The sequence below is a fragment of the Atractosteus spatula genome, chromosome 6, assembly GCF_055471065.1.
Source record: "Atractosteus spatula isolate fAtrSpa1 chromosome 6, fAtrSpa1.hap1, whole genome shotgun sequence".
NCBI lineage: Eukaryota > Metazoa > Chordata > Actinopteri > Semionotiformes > Lepisosteidae > Atractosteus > Atractosteus spatula.
In genome coordinates, this window is record NC_142711.1 from 5,783,988 (window position 1) to 5,807,484 (window position 23,497).

General features: G+C 38.7%; 1 protein-coding gene across 3 annotated transcripts in view; it reads left to right on the plus strand.

Annotated features, from left to right (window-relative positions):
- LOC148831729 (sickle tail protein homolog) overlaps positions 1 to 23,497 on the plus strand; it is a 279,568-nt gene that overhangs the window by 89,019 nt on the left and 167,052 nt on the right. For 2 of the 3 annotated variants that reach the window (XM_088918248.1, XM_088918249.1), the window contains exon 1: positions 3,977 to 4,578. The exons of the other annotated variant lie outside the window; for it this stretch is intronic. In XM_088918248.1, the coding sequence (XP_088774374.1) occupies positions 4,359 to 4,578 (220 nt within the window). In that variant the 5' untranslated portion in view covers positions 3,977 to 4,358. Of the gene's footprint in view, positions 1 to 3,976; positions 4,579 to 23,497 lie in introns of those variants that run through there. 3 annotated transcript variants of the gene reach the window in all.

Genomic DNA, 23,497 nt, shown 5'->3' on the forward strand with positions numbered 1-23,497 from the left:
CATCTTTAATTTACAGTTGATAGGTTTTACTTATTGCTACCCCACTGCAACACACAAACTCTTGCACTCATAGTAATATGTTGTTGTTTTGCTCTTGTGCTTTATAGCTACTGGATATATAAAATATTACAATGAGCATTCTAAATATGCATTTTCTTGTTTTTTGTTTATGCCAATATTCTCTTGAATGAAATAATTGTGTATTCTGCAGTTTTAGGTCGTTACTAAGTATTTCCTATTTCAGAAGAAAGTTTATTTTTTCTTTTTAGTGATGATGAATTATCAGAGGGACTAATGTTTTTGAGTGCGAAAAGATTAGTAAGTGTGAATAATTAGTGAATAATTACTTGGACATTGTAAAAACACAGTAGACTGTGGCTAATAAAAAGCTATATAGAAAGTACAATTACACATGTCATCATCAGTTTTGAAAATCACTGTACTTGAAGATAACAAATGATAGTGAAATATTTCAATAGGGCACAAGTGAGGACTATGTGGTAGTGCACTTCAAGCCAAGAACAGGAGGCATGTCCTTACCCACAGGGCTGTGGGAGACTGGAACAAGATTTCTAGCTGTTGAGGAAACTGATACCCTGGCTTCTTTCGAGACATGGCTGGATTAGATCCTCAGTCTGTTAGCTACTAACTACTGCTGTATAATGGGTTAGATGGGCAGGACAGCCTCATTTCTTCTGTAACCTTCCATATGTTCAGTAGAAATCATTCATAACAGCGCACATTTACAGGAATTTGACTACATTTTAGGGTAAAAATACATAACAAACAATACAGGAAAATGAAAACAGTAAAACAGAATGGCATAATAAATGGAGTTTGCCCTAAAGTGTGCCCCAAGGAGGGAGAGACTTTGATTGAACAGGAAGAGGTTCACTGGAGGGTTAGACTAATTTAAGGGAAGAAAAAACGGTGGTCGTTCTTTAAAGAAGGGACACATTCATGTCAGAAAAAGTCTTAAAGAAAACAAAAGATTAGTACAAATGGATATGTCCGCGCCGAAATGTTGGGTCCTCCTCCCTTTCTGTGCAAATTTTGCACTTGCTGTAGCTGATGGCCTGGCCCAGTAACCTGCTTCACTTCATTTAAACCAGAATTCATAAAGCAGGGGAGCTGCGCGTCTCTATGTCCTCATAGTTTATCAGCAGGAAACTGTATACTTAATATTAATGATTATTGAAACTTCACACAGCAATTTGCAGCTTTTAAGTTGTTAATGTAATTGAAATAATACTCCCCTTTAAAAATAAAAAATAATAAACAACACCAACAGTATAAACGGCGCCATCTTGAAAAGATCATTACTATTGCATAGAGATTATTTATAACGTTTATTAGTGGGGATGTGCCAGTCAGGTGGTAAGTCGGGAATTTGTGTAAAAGCAGAAATAAAACTTATATTTATGTGCAATGTAGCGTAGCAGTTAGCAAGGCCGCATTACAGCTCTCCCTGGGTGTCAGTCTCTGTGGAACCTGCTGTTTGCTGTTTTTTTTCCTGTGGGCTGTCACTTTTTTTTCTGCTCTCCCAGCTACATAAGGGATCGGTTTTAATCAGTCCTTCCTTGCTCCTCCTGGACAGTCTTCATCTTTCTACCTACCCTACCAGAATAACTGGAATAGCGGCAATATATCAAATGGATTGATTATAGAATAATACTGAGCATCAATTCACTTGAAAATAGGTTTGAATAATACCTGCTAAATATATGAAACGTTTGGAAGAATTACTATACAAGGAACTGAAAACATTCATCATACAAGCTCTTTTAGAACTTGCTTGGCGTAGATGAACACGAAATAGCATGTATGCTTAAACACAAAATTCTTGTTGTATGCTAGCATAGTAGTCCCTGTGCTGGCTTTCAGATGCCCACTTTTCCCATAAAATAGGTTGTTATTGTGGAGTATTACCTCTCCTCAGCCACTTTGGGTTTGCATTTCAGCAGTCAGCAGTCCTTATCACCAGATAATTAGTCTGGCATTCACTGGAGACTCACACAGGATTTAAATGTCTTTCAATTTTGTTCCATTTTTACACATTTTTTTTTTCTCGCTGGCCTTTCAGAGATTCATATTACAGACCAGACGTCAACTACATGGTATACATCAAGCTTGGAGGAAGATTGCTTATCACTGTGTTGTGAAATTGCCATTATTATCATTTTTTTTTATTGTGTTACAGATAAAAGAACAGATCCCAGAATTTTTTCGCCTTACTGAAAATTAAATTGTTTTCCTGTTACTGTACATAGCTCTGCAGGAAAAGCAGCTATTAACATTACATAGGTATAATCTGATGTTCTGGTTTTCATTAGTTTGCAGTCATTAGAGAGTACTGTAATAAAAAGTACTTAATAAAAATGAAAAAGTAACTTTCAATACCAGTTGTGTCTGCCTCTCACAGAAGGAAGAGGCATAGCCACAGTGACCTGCTCAGGTCTACTTCATGTTTGAGACCAATCTTTTTAAAAAATGTTCTTATGATCTCCCACTTAGTGTCCATTTGGGGTCTGGGGCAGCTTTTGAAAAACACAAACCTAACAATTAATTATGTACCAGAAATAATGATTCAGTAGTTCAGTCAAACCTTAATTGGGGCGTAGAAAACTTAGTTAGTGAGCTTTAATGGGGTAACTCGGCAAACTCGGGCTGAGACAACCTACAGTATACATAAGTATATATATGAAGGAAACACGCAAGCAAGTGACCAAGAAGCTTGATATTTAAATGAAGTTAGGCAGTAATGGGTGAGATTAGTGTTTGACCTCCTCCTGAACACTTCTTATAAACTCCATATAAGATCATGGATCATCCCGTCTCCTGGAGCAAGACAGGAGTGCTGAGCAGGCTTTCAGGAATGGATTTCTCTTTCGCTTAGACACCTCAGAACAGTACCGGTGCCAATCCTAGCATGTCCAGTGACTGTTTTCACAGTTTGACGAGCCTTTTGGAAGTGTTGATAAAGATTCTTTCCTCTGATAAAATGGTCCTGGGTGAGGAGTCTCAGCTCTTAATCATCCACTTTGATGTGGGTTACCTGGGGGTCTCAGTTGCTTGATAACAGCATCTGAAACTGTGGACAGTCATGCTTGACACATCGAAACGTCATGCAGTATGTAGTTAAGGAGCATGTCTGTAGGTGTCAAAAGATCTGATTCCCCAAACTGAGTCTGAAAAAAAAAGATTTTACATTGCTAATGTTTTTCTTTTTAGACTTCAAGCTCTATACATTCACAATGCCGTTCAGAAAAATAGGTTCAATTTCTTCTCTGAGGCACAACACTGTGAATAGTATTGTTTATAGTAACAATGAAGTATTATTGTTTTTACTTACAAATGCAATAATAAAAATGTTGTATTTTCAGTTAAATCTCCATACAAATAGTGATTTACAGATGAGTTTGTTTAAGATGTAACTCAGTGCCTCAGCATTCCAGCACCAGAATAATCCACTGCTGAAGTGTTTTTTCTGCACACTACAGGCAAGTCTTACTGCACCAGCCTATCAGAGCAGCACACATGACTGAACATCTTTATGTCTCATTAGCTTTATGTTGCACAGAAGTGAGGCACAACTGCATGCAGTGGCTGAAGGATAACCCCACTCTTTTCTTTTAATTAATTTTTCTTAACTACTTTTCACGGCGTACAACTGTGTATCCTGGAGCTCCTGCTCACAAACAATTCACCTATTTTTGGAGTTTATATGCAGAGTCCACAAAGCAAAGGGGGGAAAAAGTGATACAAGCTGGCGTAAATCCTCTGGCCGGGTGGTGAAGCTGTAATAATAACAGGCTGGCTTGCGAGAAAAAAGCTCACATCTGGATTGGCTTCCTGCTGGTATACCTGAGGAGGCGGGCTCTGCTGGAATGTTTTGCTCGGCTGTAGTTCTGCCCTGTGTCTAGTCTGTGCTTGCTAGAGGGTTTTAACAGCCACTGACAGAGCATCTGTTCTTCAGTGTGCCGTGAGATAGGGAGTGAGCCAGAGAGAGAGAGGGAGAAAAAGGCAGGATTCACTGACACAGGGGCAGATTATTCATCTGCTTTTATCCCAGCAACATCCTCACATTCCACAGGTCTGATAACTGTCTGCCGACCACACAGTGCCTTTTTTGTTTTGAAGGGGAGATGAGCTCCAACGGCAGGGCACGTTAATCCAGCTGCAGGAGCGCACCTTCCAAAGCAAACAACCAGCTCCCCCCTCACCTCCATCCCCATCGTCAACTTTCCAAAACGGGACCCAGAGAGTAGGGATTATTACAGCACGACACAACCGAAGAGGACTGGACGGGAGGAGATACAGAAGGGCTGGAAGTAAATCCGGACTCTCAACAAGGCAAGATGTCCAAGCCTTCGCGTTTAGCAAGACCCTCATCAGCCGGTGCCATGTCTAAGCTCCCATCGGCCAGGAAGGAACATTTCAACAGCCGATCCAAAACAATCAGCTTAGGTGAAAAGCTGCTGCGAGCTGGCAGTGAGGGGAACCTGGTTAAGAACAAGCCGCAACAGCAGGTGCAGATGGAAGATGTGGCTTCTCACAGGAGAATCAGTCACCCAAAAGGTAGGATTCCCTCAAGTGCTGAGAGGTTACAGGAGTGGTGAACATACTGTACTGTGGAGTACAGCAGTGCATTGAAAAGTCCTGGGGCCAGTCTGAGTTACACTTGTCTGTTCTGTGTGAAAAATGGTTCCCAGAGCAGTTTGTGGTGCCCAAATTGCAGTGCCCTGAAGTTCATTCTCATGTTTGTGTTTGCAATCACTGTGATACGGTTGTCAACCTCTGTGTGTCTGTACCTGGCTCCCTAGTTTTTTTTTTTGTTGGCAGTGATGTTCAGTGCAGCAGGACTGTTTTCTCCATTTTAACCCCAAATTGTGCTGTGAAATCAGAGCATCCCAGCAGTTATGTTTCCTATTTTGTCCACAGCACTGCAAGGCACTTCGTGACTGCAAATCACATGAGCCTACAGGACACATTGTTTTCTGAATCCCCTCACAGTGAGGGGTGGATTAAACTGGGGTTAGATTTTTATGGGGTTAGATAGATGATGTGGCTGATTAGGTACTTTCCTCGAACATTATGTTTCTTCAGTGGAATTGCATTAATCGCAGAGGTGCTGCAGTTTTAAAATAGCCAATTAATTGTTTTTGCGTAACTCATGGTTATGAAAAGTAACGAGGCTTCCTATAGCATTAAACAGGTAACTTAAGAAATGCTAGCACAGAATGCAAGTGTAAGGTTTCAGGTTTACAGCCAAGTCTTAAATGACTCCTTCTGCCTAAATTTGTGAAAGTTGGGTATGGCCACAGCTTTCACAGATGAGAGATGTTATAAGCTTTCTAAATTAACAACATGCTTTGTCAGTCTTGTTGAGCTCTGCCTGTAGAAAACACTGGGGAAATTAGTTTGAATGAGAATGCCTTTTAAAGTATAGCTTGTATGTTTTAAACAGTTGCACTTATTTTGTTTCTCTTTCTCATTGTAATATACAAATGATCAATCAATATTGATGTTTTTCTCTTTTTTTTTTGCATTTCTGACCAATTCAAATAAGAAAGTTTTTTTTTTCCACTGGCCCCAACTTAGGGTTAATAAAATGCCAAGACATCCTAATATTCAGTCACAGCTAACTTTTTAACTTTGATATCCATTTTCTGACCTTGGGCAACTTTACCTGCCTATGCCACAGTCCCACCCTCCAGTAAATCAGTTTATTACAAGACGTCCCTTCTGAAAACCAGATGTCTCATCACAGCAGGTCTTAAATTCCATTTTAAAATGGAATCATGCTAAACATCTGGTTCTGAAGAAGGATCCTCAATCAGCAGTTATTTTAAATGAGCAACATCACTATTTAAAACACAATGTACTGTTTCTTGTGTGTATGACTGGAAATCTGAATTTATTTTAAGGTGATGGCAGTTACAACTAACAAAGAACCATGGACAAGAATGCACTGAAGATAAGAATGCACTAGATATTGGATTTTTTTTTTAATATTACAGTAGGTGAGACTCAGCTGAGAAGCAATCTTGGCCTTTTGTATATCGGTTTACTGGATCTTAGCTGAAATGAGTGTAGTTTCTCAAACATACGTTTCCCATTGTGATGTTAGTGGTGTCAGTACCCGGCAGCACGGCAGACTCAAGTAGTTATTTATTAGCATGATGAAGGAGAGGCAAACTGTACTTTGTTTCATGTATTACTTCAAACGATCAGTAATACATTACTTCTGATTAACATAAGCAGTTAAGAAATGTCTGGGAGCCTGATTAGTTCCATTAATAAACACTAGCCTCTTTCTTGAATGTTTCTTTTGATCATAGAACAGTTGTTTTCCCACTTGTGTAGGTTGTGTTTAAAGGCCAAAACGTTGTGTTTTCTCTCTTCTCTTTTCAGCATGGGATAAACCTATTACTCGTCCCTAAAGGGATTGTGTGTGAGGTTGTGCTTGACTCTGTTAGTGGAAAGGATAAAACTGCTGCATTTTTGCCTTACATTTCTGTAAAACTGTGGTGGTGAAGGTGTAATTTGGGATGCTTAACCTAGTTAAAAGGGGAAGTTATGAAACGCACCATCTATAAAGTGTTTATATTTAACCTTTTAAACAGACTAAGGAGCACACAGGTATAACAGAGCTAAAGATTGTGTTTTAAAGTTTTCAATGCAGACGCACTGAATACAAAACAGACTAGCTTGCAGTTCCTTGAGAAGAAGCAGAGCAAGGATATGTCTGCAGTGGTGGGGGTCTGTGGAACATGAAAGTCGTCTTAAAACATTAAGGATGTCTGCACAGCCTCATTGAAGACTGACATTTCTAGCATGTGTAAATCCTTCTCTGCTGACAGTGTCTAGAAACTGCCTGGATTTTACTCGCTTGAAAGGCTTGCTTATCCTATAAGACCTCACTTTGAAAATCACAATCACTGGAAGCGTGATGCAAGCTTGTTCTCCTACACACAACTTTTTTCAGACATCCAGCAAGAAGTATATTTCTCCCATACACATTGGTTCTTGTTTTCAGTGTGGGCAAGCTGTAGGCTCTCTGCCCACTCTACAGTAAATGACTTAGATGGGTAGTTTCCACACAGTTTGCCCACAGGGAAAATTAGGCCCTTTGTCTTTTGTGCAGGGGCAGCCTGGAAATATTCTGTAATGAAAAGGGCTTAATCATTATCTTGACCTAGCTAGAGGTAACACTTGTAAAAAAACACACACACATTTCTGTTTGTTAGGACATTTTTAACTTCCATCAAAAAAGAGACTTAAACATTGAAGGAGCTCGGGGGTCAGGTTACATTTTTATATCGTTGTCGTGGTTTCCCAATCAGTATGCATCTCTTGAAAGGTACGCCATTAGTGCTCCAAGTTATCTACCAATGTTTCTGGCAATGAGCCTCAGCACCAGGTAGGGAACGAGAGCGTTTTTATCTAGAGCACTCCCGGACTCAAGAAAGAGAAATGCTTACTTCTAGCTGTGGAAGCCTTAAGAACTCAATTAGGGCAGAACCACCTCTGGTTTAATGAACGTTTTTAGGAGTGGCTGCGCTGCTGTGCTGTGCAGCCAGGGTCTGTTCAAAGGTTATTTGCTCGCCAGCACCTGGGCCCCTGAAGTTAACATTCCAATGTCTGTGTTACAGGAAGGGTTTGTCAGGCTCCAGAGCTGACTGGAAGGCAAGACAGCGATGACACCTTATTTGGCTGAGTGTGACTGATGGTGTGTGTGCAGTCTGTAGGGGGAAGGGTGGAACAAAAGGGTTAAGGTTGGGGGAAAAGTCAGCAGATAAAGCACCCTGTTCAGCAGTGGTTTCCTCAGAATGTCCTCCGGCTCTACGAGAATTTAAAAAACCACACACTGTTAAGTGTGGAGCCTTTATTCATCAAGTGATGGACAGCCAAGTTTCTTTTTTTTAATTATTGGAGGCAGATACGGTTTTATATGGGATTTGTCCTTACAGGATCTTGAGTGTTTATTTTTCCTGTAACATACCTGTGTTCAAAATCTGGATACTTTTGCTTGTGTACGTTGGAGGAATTCGCACAGACAATGCCTAGTTTCAGAGTTCTAATGACTTCCTCTCGTTATCCAAGGCATGTATTTACCTGTTTTTACAGAAATAGTTTTTTTGGCTTCATCATGTTCAATGGTCCATTAATGAACTGTATTACCTGTATAGTTTTTCACATACTGTAAGTCTAATTCTTTTGGTAAAGCATTCTGAATAGGTGGCCTGGTATTTGGTTAGGTCAATTAAGGCTTTTTACTGGAAATTACCCCAGCAGCTTTCACATATGTTACTTGTTAATGTGCTGTAGGCTTTTAATTTCCATACTGTAAAACGCAGCTTAAATGCAGTTGTAAAAATAAGAGAATGTTCATTGAAGAAGAATTAAACAAGACAATGGGTTAAATTAATGCTATTCATCAGAGCAATGGGACATCTCAAAAGCAAGCAATTTAACTCCCAAGGATAATCTGGGATTTTAGTTCAGATAAATGCTGACCACTGAAAAAACTCAGCGAGCTACGCCATGCAAAGTTTTCATGCATATCAGTGTGGGGTATGATATAGACACAGTGTTTTATTCAGTGGTTCAGCCTAGTTTAAAGAGCTCCTACATGATTATTAAGTAACTCCATAGGATATCTTTTCTACTCATGCTGTTAAACTCCCTGTTTAACAATGGTAAAGCTGTTTATGTGGATACTAACGAAATTACTGTCCTGTCAAAGCTCATTGAAGGCTTGTTAAATAGGCCAGCTCATTCTATTGCAAGCTGACTTTTTTTAAAGTGCATCACCATTCTGTCATGTTGTAATGTGTGTTTGCTCATTTCTAGCAAGAGACAACATGTATGTTTATTCAGAATGTTAAAAAGTGTAAAATCCCTGATGGGTCCTTGCCTGACACATCTTGTTGTCTTACGTATACATACAGGTTAGTGGCTTGGGGCTGTTGGGCATCATTCCTTGCATGTCTCTTTGAGAAACCACTCAGTGTATGAAGCTTTGCACATGGGATAAGATGTCACATTAGGAATATATATGTATTTGGTATAGGTGGCGTTAATACTTTAATTTAGAGAATAACAATTATAATAATACAATTTATTTATAAGCACTTAAAAAAACTTCAATAAAACTTGGTTTTCAAGAAATTGCATTTCTGTTAAGATGGAATACATTGGCAGTGTGTTAAATGCATCATTAAAATTGTAGTGAGGGCCTCTGCTGATGATTAATTGCATGTCATTAAGAAGCTGTGGAAGATGTACAGTACACTATACCCATGTTTACAAATGAAATAATACTATACATTTAGATCTCTTGAAAAATTCTATTTGATCTCTGACCAAAATCAAACTGTATTTTCAAAAAATAATAGTAGCTTACGACCTATTTGATATAAATATATTATTGTTTTCATCCCCCCTGCATAAGCCTGTGATTATTGGTTTGTTAAAGGGGATGTGTTCTCCCTGCTGAGCAGAATGAGAACAATAGTGGTTCTGTAACACAGTGTGCTGTTCTATAGAGCTTGCACCTGGAGGGAGTTAAAGATATTTTTGTTACAGGAGACTTTTGGTATTTACAGCTGTGTAAACTAATATTTACCAAATACCTGGCACAAGTGAAAGGTCTAATGATTTGTTTTCCAGGTCCTGGTTGAACATCATTGTAATTCATTTCTGTTTGTCTGTACAGCCTGTACTGCCGGAAAATGGGATCTGTTTTGACAAAAAAAGAGAAGTTTGTTGTTTTTTAACACAATATTTTGAAGCATGTGATGATAAATAAGTAATAAAACCTGTGTATAGACTCTTCAGTCAGTTTAGGAGGCTTGCCCCGTTGAGTTAGGTGTGAAAAGAGTCAAAACAGTTCATAGCCTGGCCCAGAAAAACAGAACTAACCCATTCTTAGTCATGGGTAACAAACCCCAAATCTGATAGCTTTTTATTTGTATGAAGACTGCTCTTCCCATCCCAATGGCTCAGTATCAGTATCCAATGTGGTCTGTAATTTGTGATTGGCAGGTGCCTGCAGTTTGGATTTGGCTTGATGTTTTAACTACAGTATGTTGATGCAACAACAGTTGTCAGATGTTGAGAACAAACATCTGAAGACATCTTCGGGCTGGCGCAGAGTGGCTGGGAAGATTACAGCTGGCAGACTTTGAGAAGTGCTGGCTTGCTAAGAAAGGGGAATAGCTGACCGTTACAACAGCTGCCAGGACCATTTTGTCATGTGAAAAAACCTTTTGTCATCACTTCTGTGTGAACCCTGAAATCTCACTGGGCTGGATATACACTGTGAGTTACACTGTGTTCACGTGCGTGTGATGTCCCATCTGGCAGAATCAGGAAAGATGCATTCGTACTTTTTAACCTAAATACTTTTCATCAGAATCTGAATTCTCAGGCTGGACACTTTCAAGGGTTCAAGATTGTAAAAGAGGATGTGAATGCAAAAGTGAAATTGCATATTTTAATTGATGGTTGACCACTGATACAGGTAGCAGGCCTTTTGGTAGTGCAGTCATTGGCTTTCTTGTTAAGCCAATAACCTTAGTCTGATCCTCACACACTGTGTATAATAATTATAATGTCTGGCTTTGAGATAAATTATTTTCTAAATAGGCCATCGTTTGTATAAATTCACGATCATTTTCATAGGTTCTGCAGCAGTATAATTTTGGGGGGAATATTATGAGAAATGGTGAATTTGAACAAAAAAACATTTAATAAAAACATTAAGCACTGTATTTTCCCTGATATTGGAAGGGTAAGCCAGTGAGACCTTAGAGATCAAGTGGGTACACTGTGCATTATGACATTTACTGGAAATTATATTAAACAAAAAACACTATCATCATCAAATTGTAATAGGAAAGACAGTAAGATGTCTTCCCAGTCTGCTGGAGTTCTTTTTGTCTGAATCACAAAAATATTTTTTTTATGAACTGGTGTTAGTGTTAGTTCTAAAATCAAAATCCCTGGAGGATCAGCTTTTGTCTGGCTCCTACCCTTTGACCACTCCAGCATCAGAGACTCTGCCAGAGGCGTCGTTCTGAGAGTCCGGGGTACAGTCAAGCTTCCCATCCTTTTTAGAGTGCAAATCTCTGGGATTAATCAGATTTAGAAGAACATTGAAGCCGTTCTAAATTTGTGCAATCTGCAATCTTTATAATTAAGCAGAAAGTCTGGAGGTACATTTAAGTGTTCGAGGTAAAACATGAATCTTAAAGCCCTTCCTCTCATTTACTCCTAGTTATTGATCTTCTCATAATGGGGTTCCTTAGATCTGCTAACAATGTTTTTATGTTTAACCTGTTTTTACATTATGAGAACCTAATGGTTTTTTTTCACTCCAAAGTCGGTAGACACTGTGCTTCAGTTAAACTACTGCCTCTATGTTAGGAGGTCCTTCTTTGACTCCTGCTTTTGTAGGCATCACCCAGTGTATTCTTTCTATGCTTCATGTGACGCGGAACAAGTTATTGCCAAGTCCTCAGAATCGCATGAGCAGTTGACGGAAAGGTTGTGGTGGCACCACAGTTAACCTTGAGCACCACAGGATCATGCTGTGAATCCTGACTCCTGAAAAAAGTCCATCCATCAATCCATTTTCACTCCGCTTTTCCTGGTGAGGGTCGCAGTCCTTAGAAAGTCCAAATGATAAAAATCAAGACTACTGCTGCAGTGCCCTTCACAGGTCCTGAAAGTTAAAAAGTTGAAAACGTGCCTCAGTTTAAAATACTTAAATTCTACATCTTCTCTTCAATATAATAGATAACATGTTTAAAAGAGAGGAAGGAATTTCTTATGTCCAGGTACAGAATGAAATTTAAAAACATGATCTACATATTGCAGCTTGTCTACATTACTGAGATACACGAATTTCAGTCTATTTCACTAAAAGTACAAGTCTTTCATTTACACATAAAACATATTCAGTTTTCTTTGAAGACATTTATGTATGTTTTATTAGAGAAGATAAAAAACCCTTATCACTTTGCTAATGTGTCACACAAAATTGATATTGCTCACCAAAATGCTGCTGTGCTGGGATTTTGTTTGGGTAGTGCTGTTACACAACGGAGAATATTTTGACAAATTAATTATAATGCAGATTCTATTGACTAGTATGTCAACATTTTGGATAATGAAAGCTTGATTAATAATTAACTCAGTTTAATGCACATAACTTAATTATAAGTATTCAAAATTCAAATCCACTGTACTTTGAACTGATATATGGTTTCCCTTTGAATTCTTATTGATTTTACACACAGAGAGGATCAATAAATACTTTACTCATAGGAAGTGCTCCAGTAATTTATCAGGAAAGGAGGCTTTACTGGGACATTTCGTACTGTGTATGTTAAACGTGGGTGTCCTAGGGGTTGTGTAAAAGACCATGTCCACAAGGTACAAACAAGAAAACTAGGATTCCTCCCACTGCTGGATAACTGTGAGCAGTGTCCGAGACCAACAGAGATGTACGTTAACTTAATTTTGTCTGGGGAAGTTATCAGTCAGGAAATAATAATTCCTCGCATTTATATAGCACTTTTCATCCCAAAGGATCCCAAAATGATTTACATATAGAACAGGGCTCACTTCATCCGCCACTGAGCTCCAGCACTCACTTAAATACCTCCAGCCCCACCATCCTGCAGATCAGGTACAGAGGTGAAATAAGCTGCTTTACCAGTTGAATTAAGGCGGAGCATTAGCTAGGCCATACTGTACCGGCACAGAGTGGATTTTAGCCAGAACACCAGACTTAACACCTCTCTTCTTATAAACAGTGTCATGTGTCATCTTCGTCATCTTTAATACCTCAGGAGTCAGACATCTGATCTAATATCTCATCTGAAGGACAGCCCCTCCTACAGCACAGTGTCCCGGGTTTGAAAACTGTTCCAGAGGAAGAAGTCTCACCTGCTGGTCCCCCATCACCTCGTACAGTACAGTACCAACCTGCTTTTTCCTTAGAGGCCTCCCATCCCAGTACCGACCAGACCCAAGCCTGCTTACAATAGCTCCTGACATCTGACAAGATCAGCCAAAAAAGAACCATTCGGACAAATCACATGAAACAATAAAAGGAATTTGTAAATACATCATTCTCCATTGTTAAAAAAATGAATAACTCTGAATGTAAGTCATCAGCATTTAAATGACAGTTTTCTTTTTTTGTGAATAAAATATTTTCACTCTAGTCAAAAAGGAAATTGCAGAATGTCTTCTTTGCCATTCTGTAACTTTTAGACTAATATACATGCATTTCTGTTCTTTTTGGTTGCCTCTTCTACTGATTTGACAATACTTTTTAATTAGATCTTTTTGTTTCAAAGTGTGTGCAGTTATTTGTAAATTCTGCATCTTAAGTAACTTTTTTTTCATAAACAGACATTATGCTCTTCATCTAATCAGTGATGAGTGATTAGGTCAGACAGCTCTTATTCCCCAAACGATGTACATAAATAAATAAGTTATTTAATAGTTCCTAAACGCTGTGTAACATTTACAATGGGGAGAATTGCCCAGTGGAGCTGTTTGTTGTGATGCATGTGCACCACAGCAAGAACTGCGCTTGGATTGATATTTAGATTTGGGTCCCTAATCATAAATGTTGCAGCATCTGGGTCAGTTTGTTTCTCATGTCAGCCCCCCGGATGGTCCTGGGTATGTAGAGAAGCATGGTCTTAGCATTGTTACTTGGAGTCTCAATCCACCTCACAGCTGTTTGTCTCCTTCTTGTGTTATGTGCAGCATGATGTGTTTGAAAATGAGGGAGCTGCATCAGTGGTCTTCTCCATAGAATAATGTGACCTGCGTATGAAGAACACTCCAGGGATTACATTTCTGTTTCAAAAGCCATGAATGTGAAGTATATAAATCAACTATGCCTGTAAACTGACGAGTAGTTGTACTTGAAGCATCATTGGAGGTAGAACTGAAAGCTGTGTGTAGCTTGTGGCCTTTTCTATGCTATTGAAATAGGGCATTGTTGGTACCAATAATCCTATATAGATGGCTAATAAAATCACAGAGATAGTATACGACAAAACCTCTACCTTCCTGATTCTATTAATAGTCAGCTTTCCCTGTGACATTAAGCATTTTTGTTGTAGAGACAGTCCATATATTAAGCAGTATTCTTGTTGAGACGTGTTTACTCTGTCACAACTTCACACTGCACTGAAGCCCAAGGCCTGTGTTCAGGTTTTGTCTCTGGCGTGTTAATCAATGGGCTGTGTGACCAGTGTTTCCCCAGTGGGTGATATTCACAGTGACCCTGAGAGCCCCTGCCTGCTAAAGCAGGTAATTTAGTCTGACTCCCTGTAGGCAGGAGGAGCTGCTGCCTTTATTCACTTTGGCTCCCAGCTCCCTCTGTGCAGGTTCTGCTCATTTGTAACTCATATTTTGGACTTCAGGCTGTCATGGTACAGGAGTAACATGTGCAGTGTATGATTGTCCAGACTATAGCTATGCAACTAGTAATATCCCACAGATTTACTTTTTTATTTTTAGTATTTTTTGTGGTGCCCATTTCACATGCCTACTTGCTCCCTTTCTTGAACAGTTTTCACTGTTACTGATTGGTTTGCTTTGATTTCATTATACTGTACGTTTTGGCACAGGATGGCCTGTTCTTGAATATATTAAAAGTTTAGTCAACTGGGAGCCTCTTCTACTTAAAAAATGCCTTCATACAGAATATATGAAATTCAGAAAGAAAAGCATAACAATTTGAAACTTGGTATTGTACGGAATTAATGCTGATGTTGTCAGTAGCAGCATCTTCGAAAGGTTACAGTACATCCAAATCTCATGTTTTGGAACAATGTAGTCTTCTTTCATAGCAATGAAATTTTAGCACCTGCCTTCCTGCGACATCTTGCAAATGCCTACCCACGATTTCTGTTAAAAACATCAAGACAGTTTGAGTCATGTGAGGGCCAGGCTGTCACGGATGTCGGAAGGGCATACCGTGGAATGACTAGGTGAGCAGTAGAGACCCTATGTGTAGCGGCAAAAGGGGCAACACGGAGGTTAGCCCAGGCTCAGGGGGTCATATGATGTCGGTATAGAAACCTATGCCCTCAGGCCACGGACAGGAGCGACCATACCCTCAATGCTGAGCGAGGAGCAGAGCAGACACAGGAAGTAAACAGGCTACACAACATGACGCACCAGAAAAACATGAATAATCACAGGCAACTAGGAACATGACAAAGGCAAGGATATGACCAATATTTCTTGAACTTGAACTTTATTGCCATATGTAACATGTATATTGTACTGGTACAATGGTATTCTTACTTACAGAAAGTCTCTCGATTGTTAAAACAAGTGTAAAAACACAAAGTGCAGACAGTACATCAAGGCAATATACAAACAAACAGCAGACAATGTACAAGTAAACAGTTTGAATGTAAACAATGCAGACGTGTAAACAATGACTGGGGATGTGCAATAAATGAGAAATCATAATGAGGTAGATGGTGTAGGTGTGGTCCGAGGGGCATGGCTAAATGTGTTCGCCAATCACACTGCTTGTGGGTAGAAGCTATTGAGGAATCTGGTGTTCAGTGTCCGTATGCTTTTGTATCTCTTGCCTGAGGGCAGTGGGGTGAAGAGCTCATGCCCGGGGTGGTGACTGTCCTCTATGATGGCCAGAATTCTACCACAGCAGCGGTCCTCATAGAGCTGTTTAACCTCGGTGAGACTACAGCCGATGATCTTCTGGGTCATATTGACCATTCTCTGCAGTGCCTTTCTTTCTCAAGAAGAGGTGTTGCCGTTGCCGTATGGGTGAACCCGTTGGTGAGGATGCTCTCGATGGTGCAACACATCACCAACACAGGTACTGGCATCCCCCATCGCTTGAGGCACCTCAAGAAATAAAGGCGCTGCTGAGCCTTCTTCAAGATAGAGTCAGTATTCACAGTCCAGGTTAGATCTTTAGAAATGTGGATTCCCAAAAACCTAAAGCTGGTGACTGTTTCCACTTCCATTCCATCAATACTGAGTGGGCTGTGAGTGTGTGGCCTCTGTCTCAGAAAGTCCACTATTAGCTCTTTTGTTTTATTTACGTTCAAGTCGAGGTTATTGCTATGACACCACTTAAGCAGCTGTACGACTTCATCCCTGTAAGTGGACTCGTCATCATCGCTGATCAGGCCTATTATAGTGGTGTCATCCGCAAACTTAATGATACGGTTGTTGCTATGTCTTGCTGTACAGTCATGAGTGAACAGGGAATACAACCTTGGACTCAGACAGCAGCCTTGTGGGGTTCCAGTGCTCAGAGTGAGTGGTGTTGATGTTTTATTACCTATCAGCACCACCTGTGATCTCTCGATTAGAAAGTCAAGCAGCCAGTTGCAGACAGAGTTGCACAGACCTAATCCCCTGAGCTTTGTCACCAGTTGACTGGGTATGATGGAATTGAATGCTGAACTGTAGTCCACAAACAGCATTCTCACATACAAGTTCTTGGTGTCCAGGTGTTCCAAGGCTGTACAGTAGGTAGAGCCAGGGAGACAGCATCATCAACTGATCTGTTGTTCTGGTAGGCGAACTGCAAGGGGTCCAGGGACTCCTTGATGGAGGAGTTGATGTGTGACAACACCAGCTTCTCCAGGCATTTCATCACCTCAGATGTTAATGCTACTGGGCGGTAATCGTTCTAGCACGTCACTTTTGCCTTTTTGTTGAGTGGAACAATAGTGGGTTTTTTTTTAAGCAGGTGGGGACCATGGACTGTGACAGGGAGGAGTTAAAGATGTCCTTAAACACTGTGGTCAGCTGGGCTGCACATGTCCTCAGGACGCGAGGTGGTATCCCATCAGGCCCTGCAGCCTTACGGATTTTCACCCTGCTCAGAGTCTTCTGCACGTCCTGCTCTGAGAGTTTCAGAACAAACTCACTCAGCACACTTGGGGTCTTCTCAGAAGTGCCCGTGTTCAGAGCATCAGAGCGGACATAGAAATGGTTCAGCTCGGTGGTTTCATAGATTGCTCTGACTTTTAAGAGGGGGTGCAGGGGACCCCTACAATATAAATCATTTGCAAAGTTTGATTCAATAGTCAGTAAATCAATAGAAAATTTAAAGGAGCCGGGTGCAAACCATTTCGCAATTTTATTTATTGATTCTGTAAATTATTTTGACTGTAGATGTTGTTGTCATTCCCCTTTGAAATTATATGCCAAGAGTGTCCAGGCATGTTTTTTTTAACTCCAGAAATTCAGTTTGAAGTTTTTCAAAGGAGAGCTCTCGAAGGAATGAAGTTCTGCATCGGTTTTTCTCCAACAAAGTAAAACTCGAGGTAGTTGTGTATGACGGTTTTCTTCTTCGCATGTCTTTTGAATCCTAAGAATATCTGACTGTGGATTTTTTTATCAAGATCTGTTTTGACAGATATTTTGCTAGTACCTGCTGTAAATATTGGTTGTTTAAAAGCATTAATATTTAAGGGTTTATGAATAAGAAATGCAGTGCAAATCATCATTGCAGGCAGTGAAGACTATGCTGGTATGGTGGTGATGTTATACTACTGGGAAACGGTTTTTCACCTTTGGAAACATGCACAATTATATTCCTTGTTCATTGAATACCCTGTCTTGGCTGCTTCCCAGATAAAATGTTTCCTAAAAATGTTTGCTTTTCCTAGAGCACTACATGTTGGATGAAGCGCGTTTGTCCAGTTACCAGTGAAAACTGGCTGTCCATTTGTTTTAAAACTTCACACTTTTGAGAACAGAAATGTGTTTGTTTTGCATACAGAATCACTAATGTGAGGGGAAAATTAAACACTAGTGCAACCTCAGAATTGGATACTATGCGTTTTCCTTAATTGATACAAAAAATAAGCTACTGTTAGGCACAGTAGTCACCTTTTTATTTTTTTCTTTATTTTTAAATGAGACATTTTTACGTAAATGCAACATTAATATGTTTAAGCATTCCATTTTTGTGTACAATTTGTATTGCATCAGTTTTACCTTCTAGTGCAATTAAAAATGTCTTGACTTTCAATCGCAATATTGCTGACAATAACATTATTAATAAGTACCATGTTCTGAGATGTCTAAAGTTATATGAAACTCTGTATAAGAGACTTACAGTATATAGTCTCAGGATACCCCAGAAGATGTCCCATAACTTTGATATATACTGTATGTACAGTATATTCTGTAAATATAATATGTAAAGTGTACCCCTGATTAATGAGTGCATGCATATGACACATTTTTTGTGTATACTTCTTAATAGGCTGAGTGTTTTCTCATTAATGGATCCACCAAGGCAGAGCCTACTACAAGATAAATAGCAGTCAGGGGAGTGGAGAGACTACAGGAAAAGTAACACAATCATAGAGAACATTCAGTATGTTAGACTGATTGCCACTTTGAGGCAAAGAGCTATAACATGCTGTACTGTTATTGCTAAAATGTTTCAGTGCTGTTTGTTCATTCACATTTAGCAGTTTAGAAAACATACTGTAATTGTGTAATGCTGTTTTTGCAAGTACAATTACAAATGAGAGGAGGGCATTCCGGCTATCTACTGTAACACCTCTGGTAGTTAGCAGCTAATTGCTTCAAATACCTCATCAAGCCACTTCTTGCTGTGATATAGACAAACATGGTGCAGACTAAGACAAGACATTTTATAGACTTATTTAGTAAGTATGAGACAATGTGAGATGAATCCAAGTGACTCATCCCTTGGCACAACTGGGTATTTATATTGTCTTGACTTCTCAGTCAAGTTGCCTCTTGTGTTAAAGTGAAAGCTATTTGAGAAATTATTGAATTTTTGAAGCACATTACACCAAAAAAATCAGTATGTAAATGAAGAACTATCAGTACACCATGCCATATGCTCTGCATACTGTATGTGTGCTGTTTCTTTATTGTCCCATTACTGTTGTTTCTTGTTCAAAGAACATTAACCAGGTAGTCAAACAAGATCTAACTTCAAAATCTAGGTAGACATTTTTCCAGAATCTGATTTTCGATTAAGGTGATCCTCTAGTACACTTTTAAGAATTGCTTCCATATCTTCACATGTAGTAGGAGTCAGACTTATTGGGTTTTAATGATGTTTTTCATTTTTCTGAACCTTGTTATACTGTAGATGAGCACTATATGAGCTGTTCTCCAGTCTGAGGGTAGAATTTCGGTCTTCTGTTGGAAGAGTTTATTGAATCAAATGTAACATATTAGACTCTTGGTCAAATCTTTAGACCAGAAACTCATTATTAAAATGTTATACAATTTTGAATACTCAGAGTTTTTGGTCTTCCATTAGGTACTTCCCCTAGTGTTTGCAACTTACACTGTGGATACATGAGGTCTTTGAAAGCCCACCCAAAAACATATTTGTAATTTGAGACTCTGTTTTGCCTGTGGTGTGTTACTTGTTGTTGTCAGTCAAAACAAAAATAGGCAACAGAATGATTATAGACCCCTCCCTGTTATTGTTGATGATAAAAGGCTTGAAGTGAGTACTTTGAAGTTATTTCAAGAACAAAAGATTGATTTAGACATCCTGTCTCATGCGACTGAATTTAAAAGGCACATCTTTTCCACTATGGCAGATGTGCAACAGGTAGTAAACTTGGAGAAAAATTCCTCAAATATGAGACTCTGCTCCAATCTCAGATAAAGAGACATTATGACATATTTTGCTGTTTTAGTTCCAAAATAAATGTGCTAATTTCTCCAGTGAAAAGGGTAGGAAAATAACTATTTTAAGAGAGACATTTTAGGACAACGAAACGTCTTGTATCCAGCAATTTGGGGAACTTTGTTTTGGCTGCATCATGTCCAAATAATATATTTGATCCTGTCTAAAAGTGCAGTGTTTTGATTGTAAATACTGTAGCTGTTGTTTCCACAATGAAAGACTTGAGTTAAAGGTAAGAAAAGCCTTTTGCCTTTGAAAACATTTCTTCTATGTTCAAATATAGGTCTGTGTTTTTTTTTTATTTTCCCAGTTCAGGGAAATTTAAGATGAGAGAAATGATAAAAAAAAATGTTTAATCATGTTTGCAGTGTATATGTTTTAATTTTTATGGAGTTATTTAGTTCTTTGAAAAATGTTCTTTCATTTTAAAGATTGGAAATTTTCTAGTATTTGCCATATGTTTTTTTGGTAAATATTTTGTGTGTGTAACATATTTTACATTTGTTACAGGGGGTGAAAATGAAGTAGAAGATATCTGTGACATTTGTGATTTATACCTGCAAGCTAAAACAGCATATTTTATGCAGTGTATTCATCAAAAGTGTCAATGTCTGTTTATGATAACACCACATGGTTGGAAGAGCTAGATGAGAAGTTTCGCTGGAGATGTTGTTTTCAGTTTGTCAAGTAGGGAATTTAAGGTAAATTTAAAAAGAGTGTTTACTGGCAAGGAAAAGTATCACTGAAGGTAACCCAGAGCCTAGATATAGAGGCAAAATGTGGTAATGGTCTAAACATTTCAATAAATGTAGGGAAATCTGGTTTCTTCCAAATAGGTTTAAGAAAGCAAACAGAAAAATCTGTCAGGTGTAAACTGGGAATTGAATGACTGTTCAGACAGACCCAACAAGAGCAAAATATCAAAGATAATCTGCTCACAGTTGTACCAGATTATTTTAAATGCCAAAAACTTTCTACACTTTCCATTGATGCTAAAACGTTTATGTTCACTTTGATCACACTTTAGTATGCAAAATAAGTTTTGCATAAAATGTCATTTATTATATGGAAAATATTAAGATCTTATAAAAAAGAATGGAAAACATTCATAAACGTACATCTGCACCTAAAAGACACTAAATATACTATCTCCTCAAAACAACTTCATCCTCTTTAAAACTTCATCTACTCTAGAGTTCCTCTGTTGACAGTTGTTAAAGTCTGAGTAGTTTGTCTGAATGGTGATATATATGGAATCATAAATACTCAATAACTAGACAGGTTAGCAATAACATTTTAGAAGTCGGTCTTGCAGTGTTCTTTGGTAATGTTTCTCACAGTAGATGGTCTAAAGTCTGATTCCACGTTTACTGCAAAATGTAAATGTCAGACTTTCGAATGTGGCCTGGGGCCACAGTAAGGCATGACATGATCTAAAACTGAAATCATCTGAATTCTAATAGCCCCTAGAAGTTCAGAATAGGATTCATATTTCTCTGTAATACACTGGGTAGTGTACAGTACAAGGATATCTGAATTATTTTCTAGACCCCATTGTATAATAGGATACACTATTATAACTACCCCAAGCGTCCATGTTATTCTGTACTCCATAAATCATGGAAAAGTTCTAAAGGGAATGTGACTTTTATGCCTTTTATCACTGCATTGTACTTTTTCTTTCTCTGAGAACCCATTCAGCATTTTCATGTCAAACAAAATGTTGTTCCCTAATTGAGAAAAACGCAAACATGAGTCTGTCTCCTAAAAATTAGAACATTCTGACTTCACTTCAGTTGAGGTGGACCCCTGGGGGGAGGAGGTAGAGAATACTCCACTGTCTCCATTACTCTTTCATGTCAGTATGGACTGTTCCTGGGTTTCTGTAGAGGAAAAAGCTGTTTACAAAAATACAGTGAATTGTGTCACAGGACATGTGAAATGCAAGGCATTTTCATCCAATGAAGAGAAGAGAGGAACACTACAGAACAGGCAGGTGACGTAGAGTACAGGTGGAGAGATTAGCTGATCGGAAGACTTCTCTATCTTTGTATGGACAACATGGTTCTGACAGCCATCACTGCTATATCTTATTGGGTAATCACACAGTCAGATGATCTTCCACTGGCCTCGGCACTCAGAAGGAAAGACACATATTGTCTTCCTATCTTACTGTGATTTTGTGTACCATTCTTGATATTATATGCATGGTGCCTTGTAGTATCATATTGCCCTGGCTGACACAAGCTAAAACACTTCCCAGGTTTTATTTTAACTTTTCAAAATAATATTTTAATTGAATGAACTTTTGTGGTGATAGTGCATTCAACAGAGACTGTAAACTGCTCTAAGACTGGCAGCTTAGCAATGGCAGATGTGCTTGTATTAGACTTTTGCTCCGAGCCAAATTAAAGACATACAGTATTAGCATGACCTGATTGGCATTGTGCTTAAGAAATTCTTTTAGGACTAACAATTTATATTAGAGTTTAAAATCAATTTTAAAATGAATGATGTGAAACTGCTGAGCCGTAATCAGTAAGGTTTTATCTAGAGATTTTCCAGAATTTGTATCGCTCCACAAACGTTTTGACTTTTTTCCACAATAATTTATAAATCTACTCTTCTGCCTTGAGCAAGTACTTTTCTCAATTCTAGAGAAACCAGCTCAAGTTAGACTCAGTGTTGAAATTCAGTGTTAATTTATTTTCCCCCACCTAAGACTACACCAGATGTAGCAGAAACTGACAGACTCTTGCTTTTTGCGCAACATTGTGTGTTTGATCGCACATTTCTGAGCTAATTTGATGTTTTCTGCTCATAAATCTACAGTTTTTAAAAGGTCCTCTTACATAAAAAAGTTCTCTTATATAAGTCAACCCATCATCAATATTATTCAACTGTAATTTCAGTTTTGAGACAGTCAGCTAAACCTATTACTCCACTGCTACAGCATTTCACACAGCACAGAGAATAAAGAGTTTTAACTTAGCTTCTGAAGTGACCTGAAGCCCCAGGGCACTAATGGATTCAGAAAAATGTTCTACTGTAAGAAGACCCTGATACAAGCATATTCTCATCTCTATAAATGTTAGCTCTTCTTTGCAGAACTTCAGACGATTGTTTTTTTGCAGTGGTTATACCCTGCTAAATCATGTTGGGAGTGCTTTAGCACACAGCGTGAAGTCTCAGATCATTAGTATATTATTTTTTGCAAAATGCCAGAGAAAATCCCAGATCTTGGCAGTTTGTTGGGAAGAATCAATGGGTTAATTAGAAATATGCTGTTTAAATATTTATTCAACGCATAATAGGCAGTGGGTGAGGTCCTTGCATCAATGAGCTATTAACTGCCCAACAGATGACACAGTCTGATTGGCCTCCTCTGTTTGTGACATCTTTCTCATCTTTTTATTTTATACTGGTTTTTAATGTTCTGTCTTTGTGGGTTGTTTTTTTTTATTTGCATCCTGTGATTTTACCGTGCTCACTCAGTGAGGTGAAGTAAACATGAAATAAAAGCATCTGTTTCTTTTCTACGCTCACATTATAGTTGTTAAAAATGAGCTTGTACTGCATGTGTATAAAAGAGTAGAGCATTCGCAGCTTTCATGTTGTGGAACCCATTATTCCACTCACTGTGAGGAGAACATTTGTGCCCTTTCTGAATTTTTACACTTGCTGAATTTGAAACATCATAGTAACAGTACTGAAACAAAACAAATTTTGTCCAGTGCTGACACCAAAGCTTCACCCCACTTCATCTTCCTGTAA